The 26,776-nt window shown below is 49.0% G+C and overlaps 1 protein-coding gene across 3 annotated transcripts in view; it reads left to right on the forward strand.

The window, feature by feature from the left end:
• The first annotated feature begins 444 nt into the window (after nucleotides 1-444).
• rps6kal (ribosomal protein S6 kinase a, like) overlaps nucleotides 445-26,776 on the forward strand; it is a 125,827-nt gene continuing 99,495 nt past the window's right edge. The window contains exons 1-9 of one of the 3 annotated variants that reach the window (XM_071399847.1): nucleotides 445-832; nucleotides 12,456-12,515; nucleotides 16,029-16,230; nucleotides 16,354-16,434; nucleotides 16,555-16,634; nucleotides 18,247-18,353; nucleotides 21,842-21,879; nucleotides 21,982-22,124; nucleotides 23,840-23,910. In XM_071399847.1, coding sequence (XP_071255948.1) covers nucleotides 770-832; nucleotides 12,456-12,515; nucleotides 16,029-16,230; nucleotides 16,354-16,434; nucleotides 16,555-16,634; nucleotides 18,247-18,353; nucleotides 21,842-21,879; nucleotides 21,982-22,124; nucleotides 23,840-23,910 — 845 coding nt within the window. In that variant the 5' untranslated portion in view covers nucleotides 445-769. The remainder of the gene's footprint in view (nucleotides 833-12,455; nucleotides 12,516-16,028; nucleotides 16,231-16,353; nucleotides 16,435-16,554; nucleotides 16,635-18,246; nucleotides 18,354-21,841; nucleotides 21,880-21,981; nucleotides 22,125-23,839; nucleotides 23,911-26,776) is intronic. The other 2 variants (XM_071399844.1, XM_071399846.1) reach the window with 2 other exon arrangements.

Raw genomic sequence — 26,776 nt, forward strand, 5'->3', positions numbered from 1 at the left:
GCCTCTCCTTTCCCCTCTTCTGCTCTCCTCCTCCTCCTCCCCTCTGCTCTCCTCCTCTTCCTCTCTGCTCTCCTCCTCCTCCTCTTCCTCTCTGCTCTCCCCCTCTTCTGCTCTCCTCCTCTTCTCCTTTCCTCTCCCCCTCTTCTGCTCTCCTCCTCTTCTCCTTTCCTCTCCCCCTCTGCTCTCCCCCTCTCCTCTTCTTCTTTCCTCTCCCCTTCTTCTGCTCTCCTCCTCTTCTCCTTTCCTCCCCCCCTCTGCTGTCCCCCTAATTCTGTTCTCCTTTCCTCTCCCCTCTACTCTCATCATCCTCTGCTCTTCTTTCCTCTCCTTTCCTTTCCTCTCCCTCTCTCCTTTTTTCTCCCCCTCTCCTTTCCTCTCCTTTTCTCTCCCCCCTGCTCTGCCCCTCTCTCCTTTCCCCTCCCCCTCTGCACTTCTCTTCTTTCCTCTTTCCCTCTGCTCTCCCTGCTTTGTTTGTTTGCCTATTATGGGGGAAATCCTTAACTGAATTGCGTCAGAGCTACGTCAATGGCCTCTCAGAGCATTGATGCTGAGGATAGAGACGCCCATATTCATCTATGGGAGAAGAACGTAAGATCGGTTGCCATATGGTCCTGTCAAACCAACTGTCCCGACCCCGGTGTCTGATCTTCCCCGGGCAGTAGGCGCCGGTGACCCAGATCTGTCTCGTGCCCGACCGTGAAGGCAGAATCTCCAGTGGGTTATCAGCGGGGGGGATTCGGCTTGGAGCGGCGGTCTATCTCCGACTACGATGCCGTTCTCCCAGCCGCACGAACCCTGGGACAAAATGGAGGTGACCAGCGTTAGTAGTGAGGTTAGTTCACTATTACAGCTTCTGCATGGGATGTTATGCTTTTTATGTCCCAGCAATGTATGAAAATGCGACTGAAACTATATAATGGTGAGACAACATGCATGCTAAAGGAGCAGCTAGCTAGGCTAATGCTAGCGGTGTTGCTAAACTAGCTGGCTAGCTATCTGCTTGTTCCAGATTATTTATGCGAACTGTGTTTATTTTGAGGCAGCAACTGTTGTTGTCCTTGATGAAATGTATCGGGTTCATATTGGGTCGTTTACACCTTTGTTTACCAAGCTGTTGAAACGGTTGAAACGTTTTGTTTTCATCAGTTCCTTCGGCGCTCGAGCGGATGTTAGCTAGCTGATGTTTTGTTCGTTTATTTAGCAGGCTAACTAGTAACGTTAGTAACGCTACAAATATCCGACAGCTGGCGCTCTGTCACTACGTTAGCTATAAAGTCAGTCTGTAACTAAATCGCTTTTTTTGCTAGGTAAACCATCCGCGTGTTTTGACGTGCTGGGGACTGTTGACCAGACATTAAACTGTAATGCGCTATTGTTTACGTTGGAGCAACAGCTACACAGCTAGCTACTAGTTAGCATTGTAGCTGTTAGCAGTCACTGGTCACACGTCAACATTCAGAGACAGAGTTGGATAACTAGCTGGTTGGCGGTCATCATGGCTACAAGGGAGTCAGATTTTGTCAAATTAACGTCAGATTTGACTTGTTATGAGAATGAGGTGACGGGTAGAGTTAGCTAAAATGCAACAAAAATGTTTTACTTTTGACATTTTCTTCATATATATATGGAATCTTCATATATATATGACATTTTCTTTATATATATATGGTGATATGAAATATACATGATATGCTTCCAGTACCATACCACGTGATGCATGTTAATGTTCAGATCAAGCGTCGGGGCACTTAACAAAACTCCCCCTACTGAAGACTCTTAGGTGTAATGTAATAGAACAAAGTCTTGATCAAGGGTTTAGCTACACAGTAACTCTGCAATAGATTAGGACTGGTCATGTCTGAAAAGCTGTGTTGCGTTTTGATGTGCCGACCAGGCAGCAGGAATCCAGCTCTAGTTGTTTTTCTGGGAATATCTTGTCCGTCTGTATGGATCTACATATTGTTTTTGTCTCCGCCTGTCTCTGTCTGCCTGCTTACCTACCTGCCTACCTGCCTGTTTGTATTGATCTACAGATTGCGTGGCTGGTTTGTGTGTGGTGTATGTTGAGCGCCAGTCTCTATTGGTTTCAGAGGGTCAGGCTGAGTGAAAGGGTTAGGGTTGTCAGAGAGTCAGGCTGAGTGAAAGGGTTAGGGTTGTCAGGCTGAGTGAAAGGGTTAGGGTTGTCAGGCTGAGTGAAAGGGTTAGGGTTGTCAGGCTGAGTGAAAGGGTTAGGGTTGTCAGGCTGAGTGAAAGGGTTAGGGTTGTCAGGCTGGGTGAAAGGGTTAGGGTTGTCAGGCTGAGTGAAAGGGTTAGGGTTGTCAGGCTGAGTGAAAGGGTTAGGGTTGTCAGGCTGAGTGAAAGGGTTAGGGTTGTCAGGCTGAGTGAAAGGGTTAGGGTTGTCAGGCTGGGTGAAAGGGTTAGGGTTGTCAGGCTGGGTGAAAGGGTTAGGGTTGTCAGGCTGAGTGAAAGGGTTAGGGTTGTCAGGCTGGGTGAAAGGGTTAGGGTTGTCAGGCTGGGTGAAAGGGTTAGGGTTGTCAGGCTGGGTGAAAGGGTTAGGGTTGTCAGGCTGAGTGAAAGGGTTAGGGTTGTCAGGCTGAGTGAAAGGGTTAGGGTTGTCAGGCTGAGTGAAAGGGTTAGGGTTGTCAGGCTGAGTGAAAGGGTTAGGCTGGGTGAAAGGGTTAGGGTTGTCAGGCTGAGTGAAAGGGTCGCTCTGGATAAGAGCGTCTGCTAAATGACTTAAATGTAAATGTAAATGTTGTCAGAGGGTCAGGCTGAGTGAAAGGGTTAGGGTTGTCAGGCTGAGTGAAAGGGTTAGGGTTGTCAGGCTGAGTGAAAGGGTTAGGGTTGTCAGGCTGAGTGAAAGGGTTAGGGTTGTCAGAGGGTCAGGCTGAGTGAAAGGGTTAGGGTTGTCAGGCTGAGTGAAAGGGTTAGGGTTGTCAGAGACTCAGGCTGAGTGAAAGGGTTAGGGTTGTCAGAGACTCAGGCTGGGTGAAAGGGTTAGGGTTGTCAGGCTGAGTGAAAGGGTTAGGGTTGTCAGAGACTCAGGCTGAGTGAAAGGGTTAGGGTTGTCAGAGACTCAGGCTGGGTGAAAGGGTTAGGGTTGTCAGAGAGTCAGGCTGAGTTAAGGGTTAGGGTTGTCAGAGAGTCAGGCTGAGTGAAAGGGTTAGGGTTGTCAGAGACTCAGGCTGAGTGAAAGGGTTAGGGTTGTCAGAGACTCAGGCTGAGTGAAAGGGTTAGGGTTGTCAGAGGTTCAGGCTGAGTGATAGGGTTAGGGTTGTCAGAGTCAGCCACATTACATTATTCCAACCCTGGTTAGCAACTATTGGCTTAAAAAGACAAATGCAACACAATATCTGCCAATGAATTTTCAGCAATATTACCCCTGTCTGTCAGTCTGTATGTATGTATTCAGGTAGCGATGCTAATGATAGCCGTTGTCTTGTGGGTAGACAGTTCCCCATAAACCTTCACAATGAGGTGTAAAATGCTAAATATGCTTATTTAACAGAACTAGGACTATATCATGATTATTTGGTTCAAGGAGGGAGATGAGAGAAAGAGAAGTGAGTAGAGCATAGTAGAGACTGGTGTATCTGGTAGAGGATAGTAGAGGCTGGTGTATCTGGTAGAGGCTGGTGTATCTGGTAGAGGCTGGTGTATCTGGTGGAGGCTGGTGTATCTGGTAGAGAATAGTAGAGGCTGGTGTACCTGGTAGAGGCTGGTGTACCTGGTAGAGGCTGGTGTACCTGGTAGAGGCTGGTGTACCTGGTAGAGGCTGGTGTACCTGGTAGAGGCTAGTGTACCTGGTAAAGGATAGTAGAGGCTAGTGTACCTGGTAGAGGCTAGTGTACCTGGTAGAGGCTAGTGTACCTGGTAGAGGCTGGTGTACCTGGTAGAGGCTAGTGTACCTGGTAAAGGATAGTGTACCTGGTAGAGTATAGTAGAGGCTGGTGTACCTGGTAGAGGCTGGTGTACCTGGTAGAGGCTAGTGTACCTGGTAGAGGCTGGTGTACCTGGTAGAGGCTGGTGTACCTGGTAGAGGCTGGTGTACCTGGTAGAGGCTGGTGTACCTGGTAGAGGCTGGTGTACCTGGTAAAGGATAGTAGATGCCGGTGTACCTGGTAGATGCCGGTGTACCTGGTAGAGGCCGGTGTACCTGGTAGTGTACCTGGTAGAGGCTGGTGTACCTGGTAGAGGCTGGTGTACCTGGTAGAGGCTAGTGTACCTGGTAGAGGCTAGTGTACCTGGTAGAGGATAGTAGATGCCGGTGTACCTGGTAGAGGCTGGTGTACCTGGTAGAGGCTGGTGTACCTGGTAGAGGCTAGTGTACCTGGTAGAGGCTAGTGTACCTGGTAGAGGCTAGTGTACCTGGTAGAGGATAGTAGATGCCAGTGTATCTGGTAGATGCCGGTATACCTGGTAGAGGCTGGTGTACCTGGTAGAGTATAGTAGAGGCTGGTGTACCTGGTAGAGGCTAGTGTATCTGGTAGAGGCTAGTGTATCTGGTAGAGGCTAGTGTATCTAGTGTATCTGGTAGAGGCTAGTGTATCTGGTAGAGGCTAGTGTACCTGGTAGAGGCTAGTGTACCTGGTAAAGGATAGTAGATGCCGGTGTACCTGGTAGAGGCTGGTGTACCTGGTAGAGGCTGGTGTACCTGGTAGAGGCTGGTGTACCTGGTAGAGGCTAGTGTACCTGGTAAAGGATAGTAGATGCCGGTGTATCTGGTAGAGGCTGGTGTACCTGGTAGAGGCTGGTGTACCTGGTAGAGGCTAGTGTACCTGGTAGAGGCTGGTGTATTTAAAGGATAGTAGATGCCGGTGTACCTGGTAGAGGCTGGTGTACCTGGTAGAGGCTGGTGTACCTGGTAGAGGCTAGTGTACCTGGTAGAGGCTGGTGTATTTAAAGGATAGTAGATGCCGGTGTATCTGGTAGAGGCTGGTGTATTTAAAGGATAGTAGTGTCTTGAGTTTCCGGTAGAGTCGTATTTTTCGAGATTGTGGGCTTTTTAAATAATAAAATGCATATTTACATTTACATTTAAGTCATTTAGCAGACGCTCTTATCCAGAGCGACTTACAAATTGGTGCATTCACCTTATGATATCCAGTGGAACAACCACTTTACAATAGTGCATCTAACTCTTTTAAGGGGGGGGGGGGGTTAGAAGGATTACTTTATCCTATCCTAGGTATTCCTTAAAGAGGTGGGGTTTCAGGTGTCTCCGGAAGGTGGTGATTGACTCCGCTGACCTGGCGTCGTGAGGGAGTTTGTTCCACCATTGGGGTGCCAGAGCAGCGAACAGTTTTGACTGGGCTGAGCGGGAACTGTACTTCCTCAGAGGTAGGGAGGCGAGCAGGCCAGAGGTGGATGAACGCAGTGCCCTTGTTTGGGTGTAGGGCCTGATCAGAGCATGAAGGTACGGAGGTGCCGTTCCCCTCACAGCTCCGTAGGCAAGCACCATGGTCTTGTAGCGGATGCGAGCTTCAACTGGAAGCCAGTGGAGAGAGCGGAGGAGCGGGGTGACGTGAGAGAACTTGGGAAAGTTGAACACCAGACGGGCTGCGGCGTTCTGGATGAGTTGTAGGGGTTTAATGGCACAGGCAGGGAGCCCAGCCAACAGCGAGTTGCAGTAATCCAGACGGGAGATGACAAGTGCCTGGATTAGGACCTGCGCCGCTTCCTGCGTGAGGCAGGGTCGTACTCTGCGAATGTTGTAGAGCATGAACCTACAGGAACGGGTCACCGCCTTGATGTTAGTTGAGAACGACAGGGTGTTGTCCAGGATCACGCCAAGGTTCTTAGCACTCTGGGAGGAGGACACAATGGAGTTGTCAACCGTGATGGCGAGATCATGGAACGGGCAGTCCTTCCCCGGGAGGAAGAGCAGCTCCGTCTTGCCGAGGTTCAGCTTGAGGTGGTGATCCGTCATCCACACTGATATGTCTGCCAGACATGCAGAGATGCGATTCACCACCTGGTTATCAGAGGGGGGAAAGGAGAAGATTAATTGTGTGTCGTCTGCATAGCAATGATAGGAGAGACCATGTGAGGATATGACAGAGCCAAGTGACTTGGTGTATAGCGAGAATAGGAGAGGGCCTAGAACAGAGCCCTGGGGGACACCAGTGGTGAGAGCACGTGGTGCGGAGACAGATTCTCGCCACGCCACCTGGTAGGAGCGACCTGTCAGGTAGGACGCAATCCAAGCGTGGGCCGCGCCGGAGATGCCCAGCTCGGAGAGGGTGGAGAGGAGGATCTGATGGTTCACAGTATCAAAGGCAGCCGATAGGTCTAGAAGGATGAGAGCAGAGGAGAGAGAGTTAGCTTTAGCAGTGCGGAGCGCCTCCGTGACACAGAGAAGAGCAGTCTCAGTTGAATGACTAGTCTTGATACCTGACTGATTTGGATCAAGAAGGTCATTCTGAGAGAGATAGCAGGAGAGCTGGCCAAGGACGGCACGTTCAAGAGTTTTGGAGAGAAAAGAAAGAAGGGATACTGGTCTGTAGTTGTTGACATCGGAGGGATCGAGTGTAGGTTTTTTCAGAAGGGGTGCAACTCTCGCTCTCTTGAAGACGGAAGGGACGTAGCCAGCGGTCAAGGATGAGTTGATGAGCGAGGTGAGGTAAGGGAGAAGGTCTCCAGAAATGGTCTGGAGAAGAGAGGAGGGGATAGGGTCAAGCGGGCAGGTTGTTGGGCGGCCGGCCGTCACAAGACGCGAGATTTCATCTGGAGAGAGAGGGGAGAAAGAGGTCAAAGCACAGGGTAGGGCAGTGTGAGCAGAACCAGCGGTGTCGTTTGACTTAGCAAACGAGGATCGGATGTCGTCGACCTTCTTTTCAAAATGGTTGACGAAGTCATCAGCAGAGAGGGAGGAGGGGGGAGGAGGGGGAGGAGGATTCAGGAGGGAGGAGAAGGTGGCAAAGAGCTTCCTAGGGTTAGAGGCAGATGCTTGGAATTTAGAGTGGTAGAAATTGGCTTTAGCAGCAGAGACAGAAGAGGAGAATGTAGAGAGGAGGGAGTGAAAGGATGCCAGGTCCGCGGGGAGGCGAGTTTTCCTCCATTTCCGCTCGGCTGCCCGGAAATAATACTGTTCTCCAGAGTAGACAGGATCAATGTTAAGAGGTTTAATGTTCTCTTCTAAATTAGTCCTGAAGGTATAGACCTAGATCTTGACAATATCCAAAACAACTAACAATAATTTCAATTTATACATTTTCAGCCATTTAAATTGTGAAGTCATATCTTTTTACACAATACCACAACTAAGTTTTCCAATTTGGGAGGGAAAGTTGATTAAGTTTTCAATAATTGACTGTGTATTTCAGATGGAATCGAGGCATTACAATGTACCAGAGGACAGCAACATAGAGCTCCTTCTGCCAAAGCATGTACTTCCAGGAAACACTGCTCATTCTTCCAGATGTATAGCTGTGAAGACTGAGACAGTGTTCATTCTTTACAGTCTAAAACCTTGGAGAAGGGGAGCTGAGCTGACGTATGGAATTGTTTTAAGATAGTCATACTATGGATCATTTAGTTATTTGATTTTGAATTTTAGGACCCTTTTTAGGTATAAAAAAAAATCCCAAAATGATTTGATCAAATATTGATTTTCACCTTTTCTACTAAACCCCATAGAAACGCATTGAATAACACATTCAGAAATGGCAAAAAGGACAGTCAGAAAATAACTAAGGAGATACAAGGTTTTGAAGGATCAATATTTTTTACACATTTCACCCCAATACTACCCTTATAATTCCATTTGTTTTTTAAAAACTGGTACCGGTTACCTTCAGAGGAGTCCTGTGACACTTGTTTGTAGCCCAAACAGAAGTTGGCACATCGACGGTACTGAATTCAGAGAAGTCTCCTGACACTTGTGGGGATCGCAGCGCAAAACGGAGAACACATCATGTTCGTGAGAGTCTCCCCTTTCCGTAGAGTGGTCCTAATAGTTTCGGACGCTACAGATGTTTTTGTGAGAAGATATTCGGGATGTCTCCTGGTCTGACAAACACAGCTCTAGCTCTGCCATCTTTCAGCCCAGTTACGGAAGTGAGACATTGTCAGATGCCTATATGTCTTGAGACTCATCCAATGCAGAAAAAACATATCCCTAACTTAAACTGACAGATTGTTTATGAGGATTGTTTTGTTATGCACAGGTGCGTCAGTCGACTCTAGGGGGTTTGAATGTTGATCTGACATCATAATAACAGGGTCATAGCTGCAGTCATTGGCTGTGCTGGAGCAGTAAGACTAATTGTAGACGAACGTCGGCGTGTGAAGTCAGGGGAGGTGCATCTGGGACAGCAGCAAGTCGGACACTGTTGTGGTTTACCTACATCAAGGCTCCGTGTAACATGGAAGTGTTGCCATTGTTTGAAAAAAAAAAAAAGTAACTGCAGCAACTTGAGGCGGCTTCATAAAAAAACTGCATGAACTTTGATCACATGGTTTTTGTAAAGTTCATGCAGTGGCTATGTAGACCATGTATATGCTCCGTGTACACGGAGTCTCAAATATAAATAAGAAAAGCACATTTTTTGTCCATTAAAATAACATGAAATTGATCAGAAATACAGTGTAGAAATTGTTAATGTTGTAAATGTCTATTGTAGCTGGAAAAGGTCAATTTTTTTTATATTAAAAAAAAATAAAAAATTAATGGAATATCTACATAGGCGTACAGATGCCCATTATCAGCAACCATCACTCCTGTGTTCCAATGGCACGTTGTGTTCGCTAATCCAAGTTGATCATTGTACAAGGCTAATTGATCATTAGAAAACCCTTTTGCAATTATGTTAGCACAGCTGGAAACTGTTGTTCTGATTTAAAGAAGCAATAAAACTGGCCTTCTTTAGACTAGTTGAGTATCTGGAGCATCAGCATTTGTGGGTTCGTTTACAGGCTCAAAATGGCCAGAAACAAAGAACTCGCCAGTCTATTCTTGTTCTGAGAAATGAAGGCTCTTCCATGCGAGAAATTGCCAAGAAACTGAAGAACTCATACAACGCTGTGTACTACTCCCTTCACAGAACAGTGCAAACTGGCTCTAACCGGAATAGAAAGAGTGGGAGGCCCCGGTGCACAACTGAACAAGAGGACAAGTACATTAGAGTGTCTAGTTTGAGAAACAGGCGCCTCACAAGTCCTCAACTGGCAGCTTCATTAAATAGTACCCGCAAAACACCAGTCTCAACATCAACAGTGAAGAGGCAACTCCGGGATGCTGGCCTCCTAGGCAGAGTTCCTCTGTCCAGTGTCTGTGTTCTTTTGCCCATCTTAATCTTTTATTTTTCTTGGCCAGTCTGAGATATGGCTTTTTCTTTGCAACTCTGCCAGAAGGCCAGCATTGAGACTGGTGATTTGCAGGTACTACTGTGAGTCAGGAGGAGTGGAGACTCTGAGTCAGGCCTTCATGGTCGAATTGCTGCAAAGAAACCACCACTAAAGGACACCAATAAGACTTGCTTGGGCCAAGAAACACGAGCAATGGACTTTAGACCGGTGGAAATTTGTTCTTTGGTCTGGAGTCCAAATTGGAGATTTTCGGTTCCAACCGCCGTGTCTTTGTGAGATGCAGTGTGGGTGAATCTCCGCGTTTCCAACTGTAAAGAATGGAGAAGGAGGTGTTTAGTGTGAGCGTGCTTTGCTGGTGACACTGTCAGTGATTTATTTAGAATTCAAACTTAACCAACATGGCTACCACAGCTTTTTCCAGCGATACGCCATCCCATCTGGTTTGGGCTTAGTATTTGTTTTTCAACAGGACAATGACCCAACACACCTTCAGGCTGTGTAAGGGCCATTTGACCAAGAAGCAGAGTGATGGCGTGCCGCATCAGATGACCTGGCCTCCACAATCCCCCGACTTCAACCAAATTTAGATGGTTTGGGATTAGTCGGACCGCAGAGTGAAGGAAAAGCAGCCAACAAGTGCTCAGCATATGTGGGTACTCCTTCAAGACTGTTGGAAAAACATTCCAGGTGAAGCTGGTTGAGAGAATGCCAAGAGGGTGCATAGCTGTCATCAAGGCAAAGGGTGGCAATTTGAAGATTCTCAAATATAAAATATATTTTGATTTGTTTAACACTTTATTGATTACTAAATGATTCCATATGTGTTATTTCATAGTTTTGATGTCTAAACTATTATTCTACAATGTAAAAATAAACACCTTTGAATGTGTAGGTGTTCTAAAACTGTTGACCGGTAGTGAATTTTACATTGCCCTTGGAAAGTATTCAGACCCTTTTAACTTTTCGCATTTTGTTACGTTACAGCCTTATTCTAAAATTGATTTAAATCGTTTTTCCCCCTCATCTATCTACTCACAATGCCCCATGAAAAGCAAAAACAGGTTCAGAAATTTGTGCAAATGTGTATATATAAAAATAAATCACATTAACATAAGTATTCAGACCCTGTACTCGGTACTTTGTTGAAGCACCTTTGGCAGCGTTTACAGCCTCAAGTCTTCTTGGGTATGGCGCTACAAGCTTGGCACAGTTGTATTTGGGGAGTTTCTCTTCTCTGAAGATCCTCTCAAGCTCTGTCAGGTTGGATGGGGAGCGCCGTTGCACAGCTATTTTCAGGTCTCTCCAGAGATGTTTGATCGGGTTCAAGTCCGGGCTCTGACTGGGCCACTCAATGACATTCAGAGACTTGTCCTGTAGCCACTCCTGTGTTTTCTTGGCTTTGTGCTTAGGGTCGTTGTCCTGTTGGAAGGTGAACCTTTGCCTCAGTCTGAGGTCCTGCGTGCTCTGGAACAGGTTTTCATCAAGGGTCTCCCTGTGCTTTGCTCCGTTCATCTTTCCCTCGATCCTGACTAGTCTCCCAGTCCCTGCCGCTGATAAACATCCCCACAGCATAATGCTGCCACCTTTGGGATGGTCCCAGCTTTCCTCCAGCCGTAACGCTTGGCATTCAGGCCAAAGAGTTCAATCTTGGTTTCATCAGATCAGAGAATCTTGTTTCTAATTGTCTGAGAGTCCTTTAGGTGCCTTTTGTCAAACTCCAAATGGGCTGTCATGTGCCTTTTACTGAGGAGTGGCTTCCGTCTGGCCAGTCTACCATAAAGGCCTGATTGGTGGAGTGCTGCAGAGATGATTGTCATTCTGGGAGGTTCTCCCATCTCCACAGAGGTACTCTAGAGCTCTGTCAGAGGGACCATCGGGTTATTGGTCACCTCCCTGACCCAAGGCCCTTCTCCCCCGATTGCTCAGTTTGGCCGGGCAGCCAGCTCTAGGAAGAGTCTTGGTGGTTCCAAACTTCTTCCATTTATTAAGAATGATGGAGGACGCTGTGTTCTTGGGGACCTTCAATGCTGCAGACATTTTTTGGTACACTTCCCCAGATCTGTGCCTCGACACAATCCTGTCTCGGAGCTCTACGGACATTTCCTTCGACCTCATGGCTTGGTTTTTCCTCTAACATGCGCTGTCAACTGTGGAACCTTTATATAGACAGGTGTGTGCCTTTCCAAATCATGTCCAATCAATTGAATTTTCCACAGGTGGACTCCAATCAAGTTGTAGAAACATCTCAAGGATGATCAATGGAAACAGGATGCACCTGAGCTCAATTTTGAGTCTCATAGCAAAGGGACTGAATACTAACGTACATTGTTTTTTTATTTTTGCAAAATTTTTGAAAACACCTGTTTCTGCTTTGTCATTATGGGGTATTGTATGTAGATGAGGAAAAAATGTATTTAATCAATTTTAGAATAAGGCTGACGCATAACAAAATGTATAAAAAGTCAAGTGGTCTGAATACTTTCCAAATGCACTTTAATTGCCAATGGCAATAGAAGTAAATTTTTTGGTGAGTATCATTTTCATTTAGATTTATATATAATTTTGATTAACCACATGACAATGATTTTGAGGTATGAAGATATCAATTAAATGAAGCTTTCACAAAAATGTACATATGAAAACCATAACTTGCACGCACGCAGATTGGTGAAATGGTAAGATAAATTGGCATTCCACATGAGAAAGGCTGCAGTCTCCTCGTGTAGCCTTTTACCGTTAACTTTAGGAGAGTAATGGCAGAATCTGCCAAAGCCAGCAGGAGGAGAATAGTTGGGACAGGTTGTTTTCTTCTGGTTATCTAGATCTCTGGCTCCCTCTTGGGGCATTTGTCTCATTTCATCAAACCATAAGCTTTAAGCATCAGACAAGCTCAATGCATATAGTTGATTTTATTAAACACATAGGGTGTGTCTATATATGGAAAAATACTCATTTAAAAATGTCCGATTGATGAATGAACAGGCGACTTTCGGTCGACTAAGATTTTATTTTTGTCGGGAACAGCTGTAGTTGTCACTGACTTGGCCAAATTGACCTGCTGGAACGCTCCCATCGTGTTGTGTGTCAGCTCTGTAGATGTGTGATTTGTATTGTGTTGACGTGGTTGTTTACTGTGTGTGTTCCAGGTCAATGGTCACCAGATCCTGGATGAGCCCATGGACGAGGGAGAGTCTTTTACTCATTGTGTGAGTAACATGGAGGGTGTGTCTCACTGTGTGAGGAACATGGAGGGTGTGTCTCACTGTGTGAGGAACATGGAGGGTGTGTCTCACTGTGTGAGGAACATGGAGGGTGTGTCTCACTGTGTGAGGAACATGGAGGGTGTGTCTCACTGTGTGAGGAACATGGAGGGTGTGTCTCACTGTGTGAGGAACATGGAGGGTGTGTCTCACTGTGTGAGGAACATGGAGGGTGTGTCTCACTGTGTGAGGAACATGGAGGGTGTGTCTCACTGTGTGAGGAACATGGAGGGTGTGTCTCACTGTGTGAGGAACATGGAGGGTGTGTCTCACTGTGTGAGGAACATGGAGGGTGTGTCTCACTGTGTGAGGAACATGGAGGGTGTGTCTCACTGTGTGAGGAACATGGAGGGTGTGTCTCACTGTGTGAGGAACATGGAGGGTGTTTCTCACTGTGTGAGGAACATGGAGGGTGTGCGCAGTAGTAGTAGTAATAATAATAGTCATTGGTAAAGAGCTTTTCAGGATAGTGTATCTGGTAGAGGATAGTGTATATGTTAAACGCAAAACAAAAAGATAAAGTAATAACAGAATACATTTAGAATCAGTAGATAGGCTAGGTGCTAAAAGCATTTTCCAGATTAGGATAAGAAGAAAAACAGTTTTGAGAAATGGGTTTTATGTCCCATTTTAAAAGTTCAGATTAATGGAGCGGCTCTTAGATGATCAGGGAGAGCATTCCGTAGGCGAGGGGCAAGAGAGGTCCTTCATCAGGGAGAGCATTCCGTAGGCGAGGGGCAAGAGAGGTCCCTCATCAGGGAGAGCATTCCGTAGGCGAGGGGCAAGAGAGGTCCCTCATCAGGGAGAGCATTCCGTAGGCGAGGGGCAAGAGAGGTCCCTCATCAGGGAGAGCATTCCGTAGGCGAGGGGCAAGAGAGGTCCCTCATCAGGGAGAGCATTCCGTAGGCGAGGGGCAAGAGAGGTCCCTCAGTCTATTCTAGACTGTAAAGACTATGAGGAGGATTCTCCAGTCTATCCGCTAGTTGACCGGAGGCCACTGGAGTTCAGTAAGGACGGGGGTGATGTGGGCTGACTTCTTGGTCCTGGTCAGGACTCTGGCTGCACTATTCTGGAGAATTTTTTTTATTTTGATTATTTAACCTTTATTTAACCTTTACTTAACACCCATCCCGGATCCGGGAGCATCCTCATCAGTAAAAGCTGACTAGCATAGCGCCACTAGTAAATAATAGCATATAAATATCATGAAATCACAAGTCCAATACAGCAAATGAAAGATAAACATCTTGTGAATCCAGCCAGCATTTCCGATTTTTTAAAATGTTTTACAGCGAAAACACAATACGTATTTCTATTAGCTAACCACAATAGCCAAACACACAACCGCATATTTTCACCATGTTTCTACCGCATAGGTAGCTATCACAAAACCGACCAAATATAGATATAATTAGTCACTAACCAAGAAACAACTTCATCAGATGACAGTCTTATAACATGTTATACAATAAACTTATGTTTTGTTCGAAAATGTGCATATTTGAGGTATAAATCATAGTTTTACATTGCAGCTACCATCAAAAATATCACCAAAGCAGCCAGAATAATTACAGAGAGCAACGTGAAATACCTAAATACTCATCATAAAACATTTATGAAAAATACATGGTGTACACCAAATGAAAGATAAACATCTTGTGAATCCAGCCAATATTTCCGATTTTTTAAAGTGTTTTACAGCGAAAAACACAATATAGCATTATATTAGCTTACCACAATAGCCAAACACACAACAGCATTTATTCACCGCATAGATAGCATTCACAAAAACCAGCAAAAGATATAAAATTAATCAATAACCTTGACCAACTTCATCAGATGACAGTCTTATAACATCAGGTTATACAATACACTTATGTTTTGTTCGAAAATTTGCATATTTAGAGCTGCAAACCGTGGTTATACATTGTGAATATGTAGCATCGATTCACCAGAATGTCCGGAGCTATTTTGGACACTCACCTAATCTGACCAAAGAACTCATCATAAACGTTACATAAAAATACTTGTTGTATGGCAAATGAAAGATACACTAGTTCTTAATGCAACCGCCGTGTTAGATTTTTAAAAATAACTTTCCCATAACAAACAGCTTGCGTTATTGCAAGACAGCGCCCGCCAAAACGGCAGAGAATAGGAATAACATTTTCCACAGAAATATGAAATAACATCATAAATTGTTCTTACTTTTGTTGAGCTTCCATCAGAATCTTGTACAAGGAGTCCTAGGTCGAGGATAAATCGTTGTTTGGTTTTAGAATATCCTTTTCTCCTTTCGAATTCGTGCCACAATGCTAGCCAATGTTAATGACGTTCCCAGTTTCTCTCGACGCAAAGAACGGAAAACTCCAAAAGTCCCAATAAACGTTGAATAAACTGATGAAACTCGGTTGAAAAAACCTACTTTATGATGTTTTTCTAATATGTATCAAATAAAATCAGAGCCGGAGATATTAGCCGTGTATACCGAACGCTTTTCAGAAGCCAATGTCGAGCTCCGCCGCGCGCCTGAGAAGACAAAGAAAATGCCGGACCTGTCACTCCAAAGGCTCTTGTTCGACCTCAGATCAAGCTAGACACCCCATTCCACCTTCCACTGCCTGTTGACATCTAGTGGAAGGCGTATGAAGTGCATGCATATCGATAAATATTAGGCAATTGAATAGGCAGGCCCTGGAACAGAGCATCGTTTTCAGATTTTTCACTTCCTGTATGGAAGTTTGCTGCAAAATGAGTTCTGTTTTACTCACAGATATAATTCAAACAGTTTTAGAAACTTGAGAATGTTTTCTATCCAATAGTAATAATAATATGCATATTGTACGATCTAGAATAGAGTACGAGGCAGTTTAATTTGGGCACGATTTTTTCCAAAGTGAAAACAGCGCCCCCCTATTGACAAGAAGTTTTAAGAGTAAATTCTTATGTACAATGACGGCCTACCCAGGCCAAACCCAGACTGCGCTGGGCCAGTTGTGCGCCGCCCTATGGGACTCCCAATCACAGGCTGATGTGATACAGCCTGGATTCGAACCAGGGACAGTAGTGACTCCTCTTGCACTGGGATGCAGTGTCTTAGACTGCTGCGCCACTCGGGAGCCTCTGAATTGATTTGTCTGGAAGGCCCCTGAACAGAGCTGTAGTCAATCCGGGAAAAGATTTAGGTGTGGGCTAGTTTCTCTGTATCTGGCTGGGAGAGCGATAGTTTGAGCCGGGCAATGTTTCATAGATAGAAACATGTTAGCGGATACGGTTTATATGGGCATCACAGGACAGAGAAGGGTCAAAGTTGACTCCCAAGTTGGAGAGGATGGACGGCTTGACCATCGATTGTAGGGCAGATGTTCCCACCACTGGTGACCTACTTGAATAAGGGGTTGTATGTGCGTATATATTTTGTGTGTACATGCAGTACTAACTGTTTGTGTTTGTGTGTAGGACGAGGTTACGTCCTATTCAGAGATCCATATCACCCACCATGTGAAGGAGGGCTGTGAGAAGGCTGACCCGAGGCAGTTTGAGCTGCTTAAGGTGCTGGGACAGGGTTCCTTTGGAAAGGTTTTTCTGGTCCGGAAGGTCACGGGTCCAGACGCGGGTCAGTTATATGCAATGAAAGTCCTCAAGAAGGCTTCGTTGAAAGGTAACAGTCCAGTTATCATCTTCACATACGTGTTCTCTCAGATGGTCTCTCTGACACTATGCTAGAAACTAATGGTCCTGTTTGTCTGGAACTTCATCTGTCTCTCTCTCTTTGTCTGTCCAGTCAGGGACAGAGTTCGCACCAAGATGGAGCGAGACATTTTAGTGGAGGTCAACCACCCCTTCATAGTCAAGTTGCACTACGGTTAGTCTGATCTTTAACCCCTGACCCTTCACCTCTACCCTCTCTCCCCTTCATAGTCTGCGTAGCATTACTCTGTCATTGTACTGACTATAGAGGTGTCTAACGCCTCTTCTCTCTCAGCCTTCCAGACCGAAGGGAAGCTCTATTTAATCCTGGACTTTCTCAGGGGAGGAGACGTCTTCACGCGCTTATCCAAAGAGGTGAGACACCTTTCTGCTACTATAGTCTATTATGATTAGAAATAACATCACAACATCTGGGTTATTCACTTTGCTTTTCTCTGCATTTAAATATACACTCAATGGCCAGTTTATTAGGTACACCCATCTACTACTGGGTAGGATCCCCTTTGCCTCCAGAGCAGTCAGAATTCTTTGGGGATTCTACAAGGTGTGGCGTTCAAACATTGCTAGCGTGTGCCAGGAAAACATTCCCCCCACCATTACACCACCCCCACCAGCCTGTACCGTTGACACCAGGCAGGATGGGGCCATGGACTGCTTACTCCAAATCCTGACTCTCAGCATGATGCAACGGGAACCGGGATTCATCGCACCAGGCATTGTTTTTCCAGTCCTCAATTGTCCAGTGTGGGTGATCGTCCAGTGTGGGTGATCGTCCAGTGTGGGTGATCGTCCAGTGTGGGTGATCGTCCAGTGTGGGTGATCGTCCAGTGTGGGTGATCGTCCAGTGTGGGTGATCGTCCAGTGTTGGTGATCGCCCAGTGGGTGATCGTCCAGTGTGGGTGATCGTCCAGTGTGGGTGATCGTCCAGTGTGGGTGATCGTCCAGTGTGGGTGATCGTCCAGTGTGGGTGATCGCCCAGTGTGGGTGATCGCCCAGTGTGGGTGATCGCCCAGTGTGGGTGATCGCCCAGTGTGGGTGATCGCCCAGTGTGGGTGATCGCCCAGTGTGGGTGATCGCCCAGTGTGGGTGATCGCCCACACTGGTAAGAGTGGAACCTGGTATGGTCGTCTGGATCCCGGTGTGGTCGTCTGGAACCCGGTGTGGTCGCCTGGATCCCGGTGTGGTCGCCTGGATCCCGGTGTAGTCGCCTGGATCCCGGTGTGGTCGCCTGGATCCCGGTGTGGTCGCCTGGATCCCGGTGTAGTCGCCTGGATCCCGGTGTGGTCGCCTGGATCCCGGTGTGGTCGCCTGGAACCCGGTGTGGTCGCCTGGATCCCGGTGTGGTCGCCTGGAACCCGGTGTGGTCGTCTGCTGCAATATTCCATCTGTGATAAGGACCGACGATGCTGTTCTGCACACCACTGTTGTGCTGTTTATTTTCCTGTTTGTGGCCCGACTGTTAGCTTGCACTATTCTTTCCATTCTCCTTTGGCCTCTCATCAACGGGCTGTTTTCAGCCACAGGACTGCTGTTGGCTAGGTGCTTTGTGTTTGTCGCTCCATTCTCGGGGAAACACTAGGCACTGTTGTGTGTAAAAAGGCCAGGAGAGCGGCTCAAAGTCGCTTAGGTCACTCGTTTTTCCCATTCTAACGTTCAATCGGACAGTGACTGAATGGCTTGATGCCTTTCTGCCTGCTTTATATAACAAGCCACGTGACTCACTGTCTGTAGGAGCCAACCATTATCATGAACGGGGGTGGTGTTCCTAATAAACTGGCCACTGACTGTATAGTGCTATAAAGAATCTGTCTGTATTTAAATGTGTAAATAGTATTATTAATATAATGTATATAATATTGTTTTGTGTAGCTCTAACTGTATTTAAGAATATGACATTATAATGTGTTGCCTATGACTCTTCCCTCCGAGGCCAGAACAGACAGTAAATGTGTCCAGTTCTCACTAGGTTATGTTTACAGAGGAAGATGTCAAATTCTACCTAGCAGAGCTGGCTCTGGCCCTCGACCACCTGCACCACCTGGGCATAGTTTACAGAGACCTCAAACCAGAGAAGTATGTACCATAATCCCTGACCCCTAACCCTCCTAGTCTTTCTGCCGCTAACTCTAGTGATTTAAACCCTAATCTACATCATTTTGGTGTTGCTAGTGATGGGTTAGGGTGATGCTAGTGACGGGTTGGGGTGTTGCTAGTGACGGGTTGGGGTGTTTCTAGTTGTGCGTTAGGGTGGTTGGGGTGTTGCTAGTGACGGGTTGGGGTGTTGCTAGTTGTGCGTTAGGGTGGTTGGGGTGTTGCTAGTGACGGGTTGGGGTGTTGCTAGTTGTGCGTTAGGGTGGTTGGGGTGTTGCTGGTGACGGGTTAGGGTGGTTGGGGTGTTGCTGGTGACGGGTTGGGGTGTTGCTGGTGACGGGTTAGGGTGGTTGGGGTGTTGCTAGTGATGGGTTAGGGTGGTTGGGGTGTTGCTGGTGACGGGTTAGGGTGGTTGGGGTGTTGCTAGTGATGGGTTAGGGTGTTGCTAGTTGTGGGTTAGGGTGGTTGGGGTGTTGCTAGTGATGGGTTAGGTTGTTACTAGTTGTGGGTTAGGGTGGTTGGGGTGTTGCTAGTGATGGGTTAGGGTGGTTGGGGTGTTGCTAGTTGTGGGTTAGGGTGTTGCTGGTGACGGGTTAGGGTGGTTGGGGTGTTGCTGGTGACGGGTTAGGGTGGTTGGGGTGTTGCTGGTGACGGGTTAGGGTGGTTGCTGGTGACGGGTTAGGGTGGTTGGGGTGTTGCTGGTAACGGGTTAGGTTGGTTGGGGTGTTGCTGGTGACGGGTTAGGGTGGTTGGGGTGTTGCTGGTAACGGGTTAGGGTGGTTGGGGTGTTGCTGGTGACGGGTTAGGGTGGTTGGGGTGTTGCTGGTGACGGGTTAGGGTGGTTGGGGTGTTGCTGGTGACGGGTTAGGGTGGTTGGGGTGTTGCTGGTGACGGGTTAGGGTGGTTGGGGTGTTGCTGGTGACGGGTTAGGGTGGTTGGGGTGTTGCTGGTGACGGGTTAGGGTGGTTGGGGTGTTGCTGGTGACGGGTTAGGGTTGTTGGGGTGTTGCTGGTGACGGGTTAGGGTGGTTGGGGTGTTGCTGGTGACGGGTTAGGGAGGTTGGGGTGTTGCTGGTGACGGGTTAGGGTGGTTGGGGTGTTGCTGGTGACGGGTTAGGGTGGTTGGGGTGTTGCTGGTGACGGGTTAGGGTGGTTGGGGTGTTGCTGGTGACGGGTTAGGGTGGTTGGGGTGTTGCTGGTGACGGGTTAGGGTGGTTGGGGTGTTGCTGGTGACGGGTTAGGGTGGTTGGGGTGTTGCTGGTGAGGGGTTAGGGTGGTTGGGGTGTTGCTGGTGAGGGGTTAGGGTGGTTGGGGTGTTGCTGGTAACGGGTTAGGTTGGTTGGGGTGTTGCTGGTGACGGGTTAGGGTGGTTGGGGTGTTGCTGGTGACGGGTTAGGTTGGTTGGGGTGTTGCTGGTGACGGGTTAGGGTGGTTGGGGTGTTGCTGGTGACGGGTTAGGTTGGTTGGGGTGTTGCTGGTGACGGGTTAGGGTGGTTGGGGGTTTTGCTGGTGACGGGTTAGGGTGGTTGGGGTGTTGCTCGTGACGGGTTGGGGTGTTGGGGTGACGGGTTAGGGTGGTTGGGGTTTTGCTGGTGACGGGTTAGGGTGGTTGGGGTGTTGCTGGTGACGGGTTAGGGTGGTTGGGGTGTTGCTGGTGACGGGTTAGGGTGGTTGGGGTGTTGCTGGTGACGGGTTAGGGTGGTTGGGGTGTTGCTGGTGACGGGTTAGGGTGGTTGGGGTGTTGCTGGTGACGGGTTAGGGTGGTTGGGGTGTTGCTGGTGACGGGTTAGGGTGGTTGGGGTGTTGCTGGTGACGGGTTAGGGTGGTTGGGGTGTTGCTGGTGACGGGTTAGGGTGGTTGGGGTGTTGCTGGTGACGGGTTGGGGTGTTGCTGGTGACGGGTTAGGTTGGTTGGGGTGTTGCTGGTGACGGGTTAGGGTGGTTGGGGTGTTGCTGGTGACGGGTTAGGGTGTTGCTGGTGACGGGTTAGGGTGGTTGGGGTGTTGCTGGTGACGGGTTAGGGTGGTTGGGGTGTTGCTGGTGACGGGTTAGGGTGGTTGGGGTGTTGCTGGTGACGGGTTAGGGTGGTTGGGGTGTTGCTGGTGACGGGTTGGGGTGTTGCTGGTGACGGGTTAGGTTGGTTGGGGTGTTGCTGGTGACGGGTTAGGGTGGTTGGGGTGTTGCTGGTGACGGGTTAGGGTGTTGCTGGTGACGGGTTAGGGTGGTTGGGGTGTTGCTGGTGACGGGTTAGGGTGGTTGGGGTGTTGCTGGTGACGGGTTAGGTTGGTTGAGGTGTTGCTGGTGACGGGTTAGGGTGGTTGGGGTGTTGCTGGTGACGGGTTAGGGTGGTTGGGGTGTTGCTGGTGACGGGTTAGGTTGGTTGGGGTGTTGCTGGTGACGGGTTAGGTTGGTTGGGGTGTTGCTGGTGACTGGTTAGGGTGGTTGGGGTGTTGCTGGTGACTGGTTAGGGTGGTTGGGGTGTTGCTGGTGACGGGTTAGGGTGGTTGGGGTGTTGCTGGTAACGGGTTGGGGTGGTTGGGGTGTTGCTAGTGGAGGGTTAGGGTGGTTGGGGTGTTGCTGGTGACGGGTTGGGGTGTTGCTGGTGACGGGTTAGGGTGGGTGGGGTGTTGCTGGTGACGGGTTAGGGTGGTTCTGGTGTTGCTGGTGACGGGTTGGGGTGGTGCTGGTGACGGGTTGGGGTGGTGCTGGTGACGGGTTGGGTTGTTGCTGGTGACGGGTTGGGGTGTTGCTGGTGACGGGTTAGGGTGGTTGGGGTGTTGCTGGTGACGGGTTGGGGTGTTGCTGGTGACAGGTTAGGGTGGTTGGGGTGTTGCTGGTGACGGGTTAGGGTGGTTGGGGTGTTGCTGGTGTCGGGTTAGGGTGGTTGGGGTGTTGCTGGTGACGGGTTAGGGTGGTTGGGGTGTTGCTGGTGACGGGTTAGGGTGGTTGGGGTGTTGCTGGTGACGGGTTGGGGTGTTACTGGTGTCGGGTTGGGGTGTTGCTAGTTGTGGGTTAGGGTGGTTGGGGTGTTGTGATGGGTTAGGGGTGTTGTTAGGGGTGTTGTGATGGGTTAGGGGTGGTTTTAGGGGTGTTGTGATGGGTTAGGGGTGTTGTGATGGGTTAGGGGTAATGGGTTAGGGGTGATGGGTTAGGGGTGGTTGTGGTGTTTGGGGTGTTGTGATGGGTTAGGGGTGTTGTGATGGGTTAGGGGTGTTGTGATGGGTTAGGGGTGATGGGTTAGGGGTGATGGGTTAGGGGTGATGGGTTAGGGGTGTTGTGATGGGTTAGGGGTGTTGTGATGGGTTAGGGGTGATGGGTTAGGGGTGTTGTGATGGGTTAGGGGTGATGGGTTAGTGTATTCTGGGTGCTGCTATTTACTTTAGAAACACATTGTCCTGCTGTTGATGTTGTTACTGTCAGGAGGTCTGTGTTTTTCTCTACTAAACCTACTAATGTGGTTCTCTGTTTTCAGCATTTTGTTAGACGAAGCTGGACACATCAAGTTAACAGGTATGACCTGCTCTCTGTCTGGGCTGTGTGCTGTGGTGCTTCAGGAGATGATGTTGTGTGTTTATGTTTGAGTTCAAATAAAGAGGTGGTTGTGTATTTCAGACTTTGGGTTGAGTAAGGAGTCAGTGGATGTTGATAAGAAGGCCTATTCATTCTGTGGGACGGTGGAGTACATGGCTCCTGAGGTCGTCAACAGAAGAGGACACACACAGAGTGCTGACTGGTGGAGTCTAGGAGTGCTCATGGTAAACACACGCACACCTCTACATCACCTGTACCTGTAAACCCAGCCTAATGTCACTACCTGTATCTAACCTGTACCTGTAACCCCAGCCTAATGTCACTACCTGTATCTAACCTGTACCTATAACCCCAGCCTCATGTCTCTACCTGTACCTATAACCCCAGCCTCATGTCTCTACCTGTATCTAACCTGTACCTGTAACCCCAGCCTAATGTCTCTACCTGTATCTAACCTGTACCTGTAAACCCAGCCTAATGTCACTACCTGTATCTAACCTGTACCTGTAACCCCAGCCTAATGTCACTACCTGTATCTAACCTGTACCTATAACCCCAGCCTCATGTCTCTACCTGTACCTATAACCCCAGCCTCATGTCTCTACCTGTATCTAACCTGTACCTGTAACCCCAGCCTAATGTCTCTACCTGTATCTAACCTGTACCTGTAACCCCAGCCTAATGGCTTTACCTGTATCTAACCTGTATCTATAACCCCAGCCTAATGTCACTACCTGTATCTAACCTGTACCTGTAACCCCAGCCTCATGTCTCTACCTGTATCTAACCTGTACCTGTAACCCCAGCCTCATGTTTCTACCTGTATCTAACCTGTACCTGTAAACCCAGCCTAATGTCACTACCTGTATCTAACCTGTACCTGTAACCCCAGCCTAATGTCTCTACCTGTACCTATAACCCCAGCCTCATGTCTCTACCTGTAGCTAACCTGTACCTGTAACCCCAGCCTAATGTCACTACCTGTATCTAACCTGTACCTGTAACCCCAGCCTAATGTCTCTACCTGTACCTATAACCCCAGCCTCATGTCTCTACCTGTAGCTAACCTGTACCTATAACCCCAGCCTAATGTCTCTACCTGTATCTAACCTGTACCTGTAACCCCAGCCTAATGGCTTTACCTGTATCTAACCTGTATCTATAACCCCAGCCTAATGTCACTACCTGTATCTAACCTGTACCTGTAACCCCAGCCTCATGTCTCTACCTGTATCTAACCTGTACCTATAACCCCAGCCTCATGTTTCTACCTGTATCTAACCTGTACCTGTAAACCCAGCCTAATGTCTCTACCTGTATCTAACCTGTACCTGTAACCCCAGCCTAATGTCTCTACCTGTACCTATAACCCCAGCCTCATGTCTCTACCTGTATCTAACCTGTACCTGTAACCCCAGCCTAATGTCTCTACCTGTATCTAACCTGTACCTGTAACCCCAGCCTAATGTCACTACCTGTATCTAACCTGTACCTATAACCCCAGCCTAATGTCTCTACCTGTATCTAACCTGTACCTGTAACCCCAGCCTAATGTCTCTACCTGTATCTAACCTGTACCTATAACCCCAGCCTCATGTCTCTACCTGTACCTATAACCCCAGCCTCATGTCTCTACCTGTATCTAACCTGTACCTGTAACCCCAGCCTAATGTCTCTACCTGTATCTAACCTGTACCTGTAACCCCAGCCTAATGGCTTTACCTGTATCTAACCTGTATCTATAACCCCAGCCTAATGTCACTACCTGTATCTAACCTGTACCTGTAACCCCAGCCTCATGTCTCTACCTGTATCTAACCTGTACCTGTAACCCCAGCCTCATGTTTCTACCTGTATCTAACCTGTACCTGTAAACCCAGCCTAATGTCTCTACCTGTACCTGTAACCCCAGCCTAATGTCTGTCTCTCCTCTGTATAGTTTGAAATGCTGACTGGGACGTTACCATTCCAGGGCAAAGACCGCAACGAGACAATGAACATGATCCTCAAGTAAGTAACACTGGTGCTGTTGTTGGAGTCAACCACACTGGTGCTGTTGTTGGAGTCCACCACACTGGTGCTGTTGTTGGAGTCATCCACACTGGTGCTGTTGTTGGAGTCCACCACACTGGTGCTGTTGTTGGAGTCCACCACACTGGTGCTGTTGTTGGAGTCCACCACACTGGTGCTGTTGTTGGAGTCCACCACACTGGTGCTGTTGTTGGAGTCCACCACACTGGTGCTGTTGTTGGAGTCAACCACACTGGTGCTGTTGTTGGAGTCCACCGCACTGGTGCTGTTGTTGGAGTCCACCGCACTGGTGCTGTTGTTGGAGTCAACCGCACTGGTGCTGTTGTTGGAGTCAACCGCACTGGTGCTGTTGTTGGAGTCAACCGCACTGGTGCTGTTGTTGGAGTCAACCGCACTGGTGCTGTTGTTGGAGTCCACCGCACTGGTGCTGTTGTTGGAGTCAACCGCACTGGTGCTGTTGTTGGAGTCAACCGCACTGGTGCTGTTGTTGGAGTCAACCGCACTGGTGCTGTTGTTGGAGTCAACCGCACTGGTGCTGTTGTTGGAGTCAACCGCACTGGTGCTGTTGTTGGAGTCAACCGCACTGGTGCTGTTGTTGGAGTCAACCGCACTGGTGCTGTTGTTGGAGTCAACCGCAATGGTGCTGTTGTTGGAGTCAACCGCAATGGTGCTGTTGTTGGAGTCCACCACACTGGTGCTGTTGTTGGAGTCCACCACACTGGTGCTGTTGTTGGAGTCATCCACACTGGTGCTGTTGTTGGAGTCATCCACACTGGTGCTGTTGTTGGAGTCCACCACACTGGTGCTGTTGTTGGAGTCCACCACACTGGTGCTGTTGTTGGAGTCCACCACACTGGTGCTGTTGTTGGAGTCCACCACACTGGTGCTGTTGTTGGAGTCCACCACACTGGTGCTGTTGTTGGAGTCCACCACACTGGTGCTGTTGTTGGAGTCCACCACACTGGTGCTGTTGTTGGAGTCCACCACACTGGTGCTGTTGTTGGAGTCCACCACACTGGTGCTGTTGTTGGAGTCCACCACACTGGTGCTGTTGTTGGAGTCCACCACACTGGTGCTGTTGTTGGAGTCCACCACACTGGTGCTGTTGTTGGAGTCAACCGCACTGGTGCTGTTGTTGGAGTCAACCGCACTGGTGCTGTTGTTGGAGTCAACCGCACTGGTGCTGTTGTTGGAGTCAACCGCACTGGTGCTGTTGTTGGAGTCCACCGCACTGGTGCTGTTGTTGGAGTCCACCGCACTGGTGCTGTTGTTGGAGTCCACCGCACTGGTGCTGTTGTTGGAGTCCACCGCACTGGTGCTGTTGTTGGAGTCCACCACACTGGTGCTGTTGTTGGAGTCCACCACACTGGTGCTGTTGTTGGAGTCCACCACACTGGTGCTGTTGTTGGAGTCCACCACACTGGTGCTGTTGTTGGAGTCCACCACACTGGTGCTGTTGTTGGAGTCCACCACACTGGTGCTGTTGTTGGAGTCCACCACACTGGTGCTGTTGTTGGAGTCCACCACACTGGTGCTGTTGTTGGAGTCCACCACACTGGTGCTGTTGTTGGAGTCCACCACACTGGTGCTGTTGTTGGAGTCCACCACACTGGTGCTGTTGTTGGAGTCCACCGCACTGGTGCTGTTGTTGGAGTCCACCGCACTGGTGCTGTTGTTGGAGTCCACCGCACTGGTGCTGTTGTTGGAGTCCACCGCACTGGTGCTGTTGTTGGAGTCCACCGCACTGGTGCTGTTGTTGGAGTCCACCGCACTGGTGCTGTTGTTGGAGTCCACCGCACTGGTGCTGTTGTTGGAGTCCACCGCACTGGTGCTGTTGTTGGAGTCCACCGCACTGGTGCTGTTGTTGGAGTCCACCGCACTGGTGCTGTTGTTGGAGTCCACCGCACTGGTGCTGTTGTTGGAGTCCACCGCACTGGTGCTGTTGTTGGAGTCCACCGCACTGGTGCTGTTGTTGGAGTCCACCGCACTGGTGCTGTTGTTGGAGTCCACCGCACTGGTGCTGTTGTTGGAGTCCACCGCACTGGTGCTGTTGTTGGAGTCCACCGCACTGGTGCTGTTGTTGGAGTCCACCGCACTGGTGCTGTTGTTGGAGTCCACCGCACTGGTGCTGTTGTTGGAGTCCACCGCACTGGTGCTGTTGTTGGAGTCCACCGCACTGGTGCTGTTGTTGGAGTCCACCGCACTGGTGCTGTTGTTGGAGTCCACCGCACTGGTGCTGTTGTTGGAGTCCACCGCACTGGTGCTGTTGTTGGAGTCCACCGCACTGGTGCTGTTGTTGGAGTCCACCGCACTGGTGCTGTTGTTGGAGTCCACCGCACTGGTGCTGTTGTTGGAGTCCACCGCACTGGTGCTGTTGTTGGAGTCCACCGCACTGGTGCTGTTGTTGGAGTCCACCGCACTGGTGCTGTTGTTGGAGTCCACCACACTGGTGCTGTTGTTGGAGTCCACCACACTGGTGCTGTTGTTGGAGTCCACCACACTGGTGCTGTTGTTGGAGTCCACCACACTGGTGCTGTTGTTGGAGTCCACCACACTGGTGCTGTTGTTGGAGTCCACCACACTGGTGCTGTTGTTGGAGTCCACCACACTGGTGCTGTTGTTGGAGTCCACCACACTGGTGCTGTTGTTGGAGTCCACCACACTGGTGCTGTTGTTGGAGTCCACCACACTGGTGCTGTTGTTGGAGTCCACCACACTGGTGCTGTTGTTGGAGTCCACCACACTGGTGCTGTTGTTGGAGTCCACCACACTGGTGCTGTTGTTGGAGTCCACCACACTGGTGCTGTTGTTGGAGTCCACCACACTGGTGCTGTTGTTGGAGTCC

Source organism: Salvelinus alpinus, chromosome 4 (assembly GCF_045679555.1).
Source record: "Salvelinus alpinus chromosome 4, SLU_Salpinus.1, whole genome shotgun sequence".
NCBI lineage: Eukaryota > Metazoa > Chordata > Actinopteri > Salmoniformes > Salmonidae > Salvelinus > Salvelinus alpinus.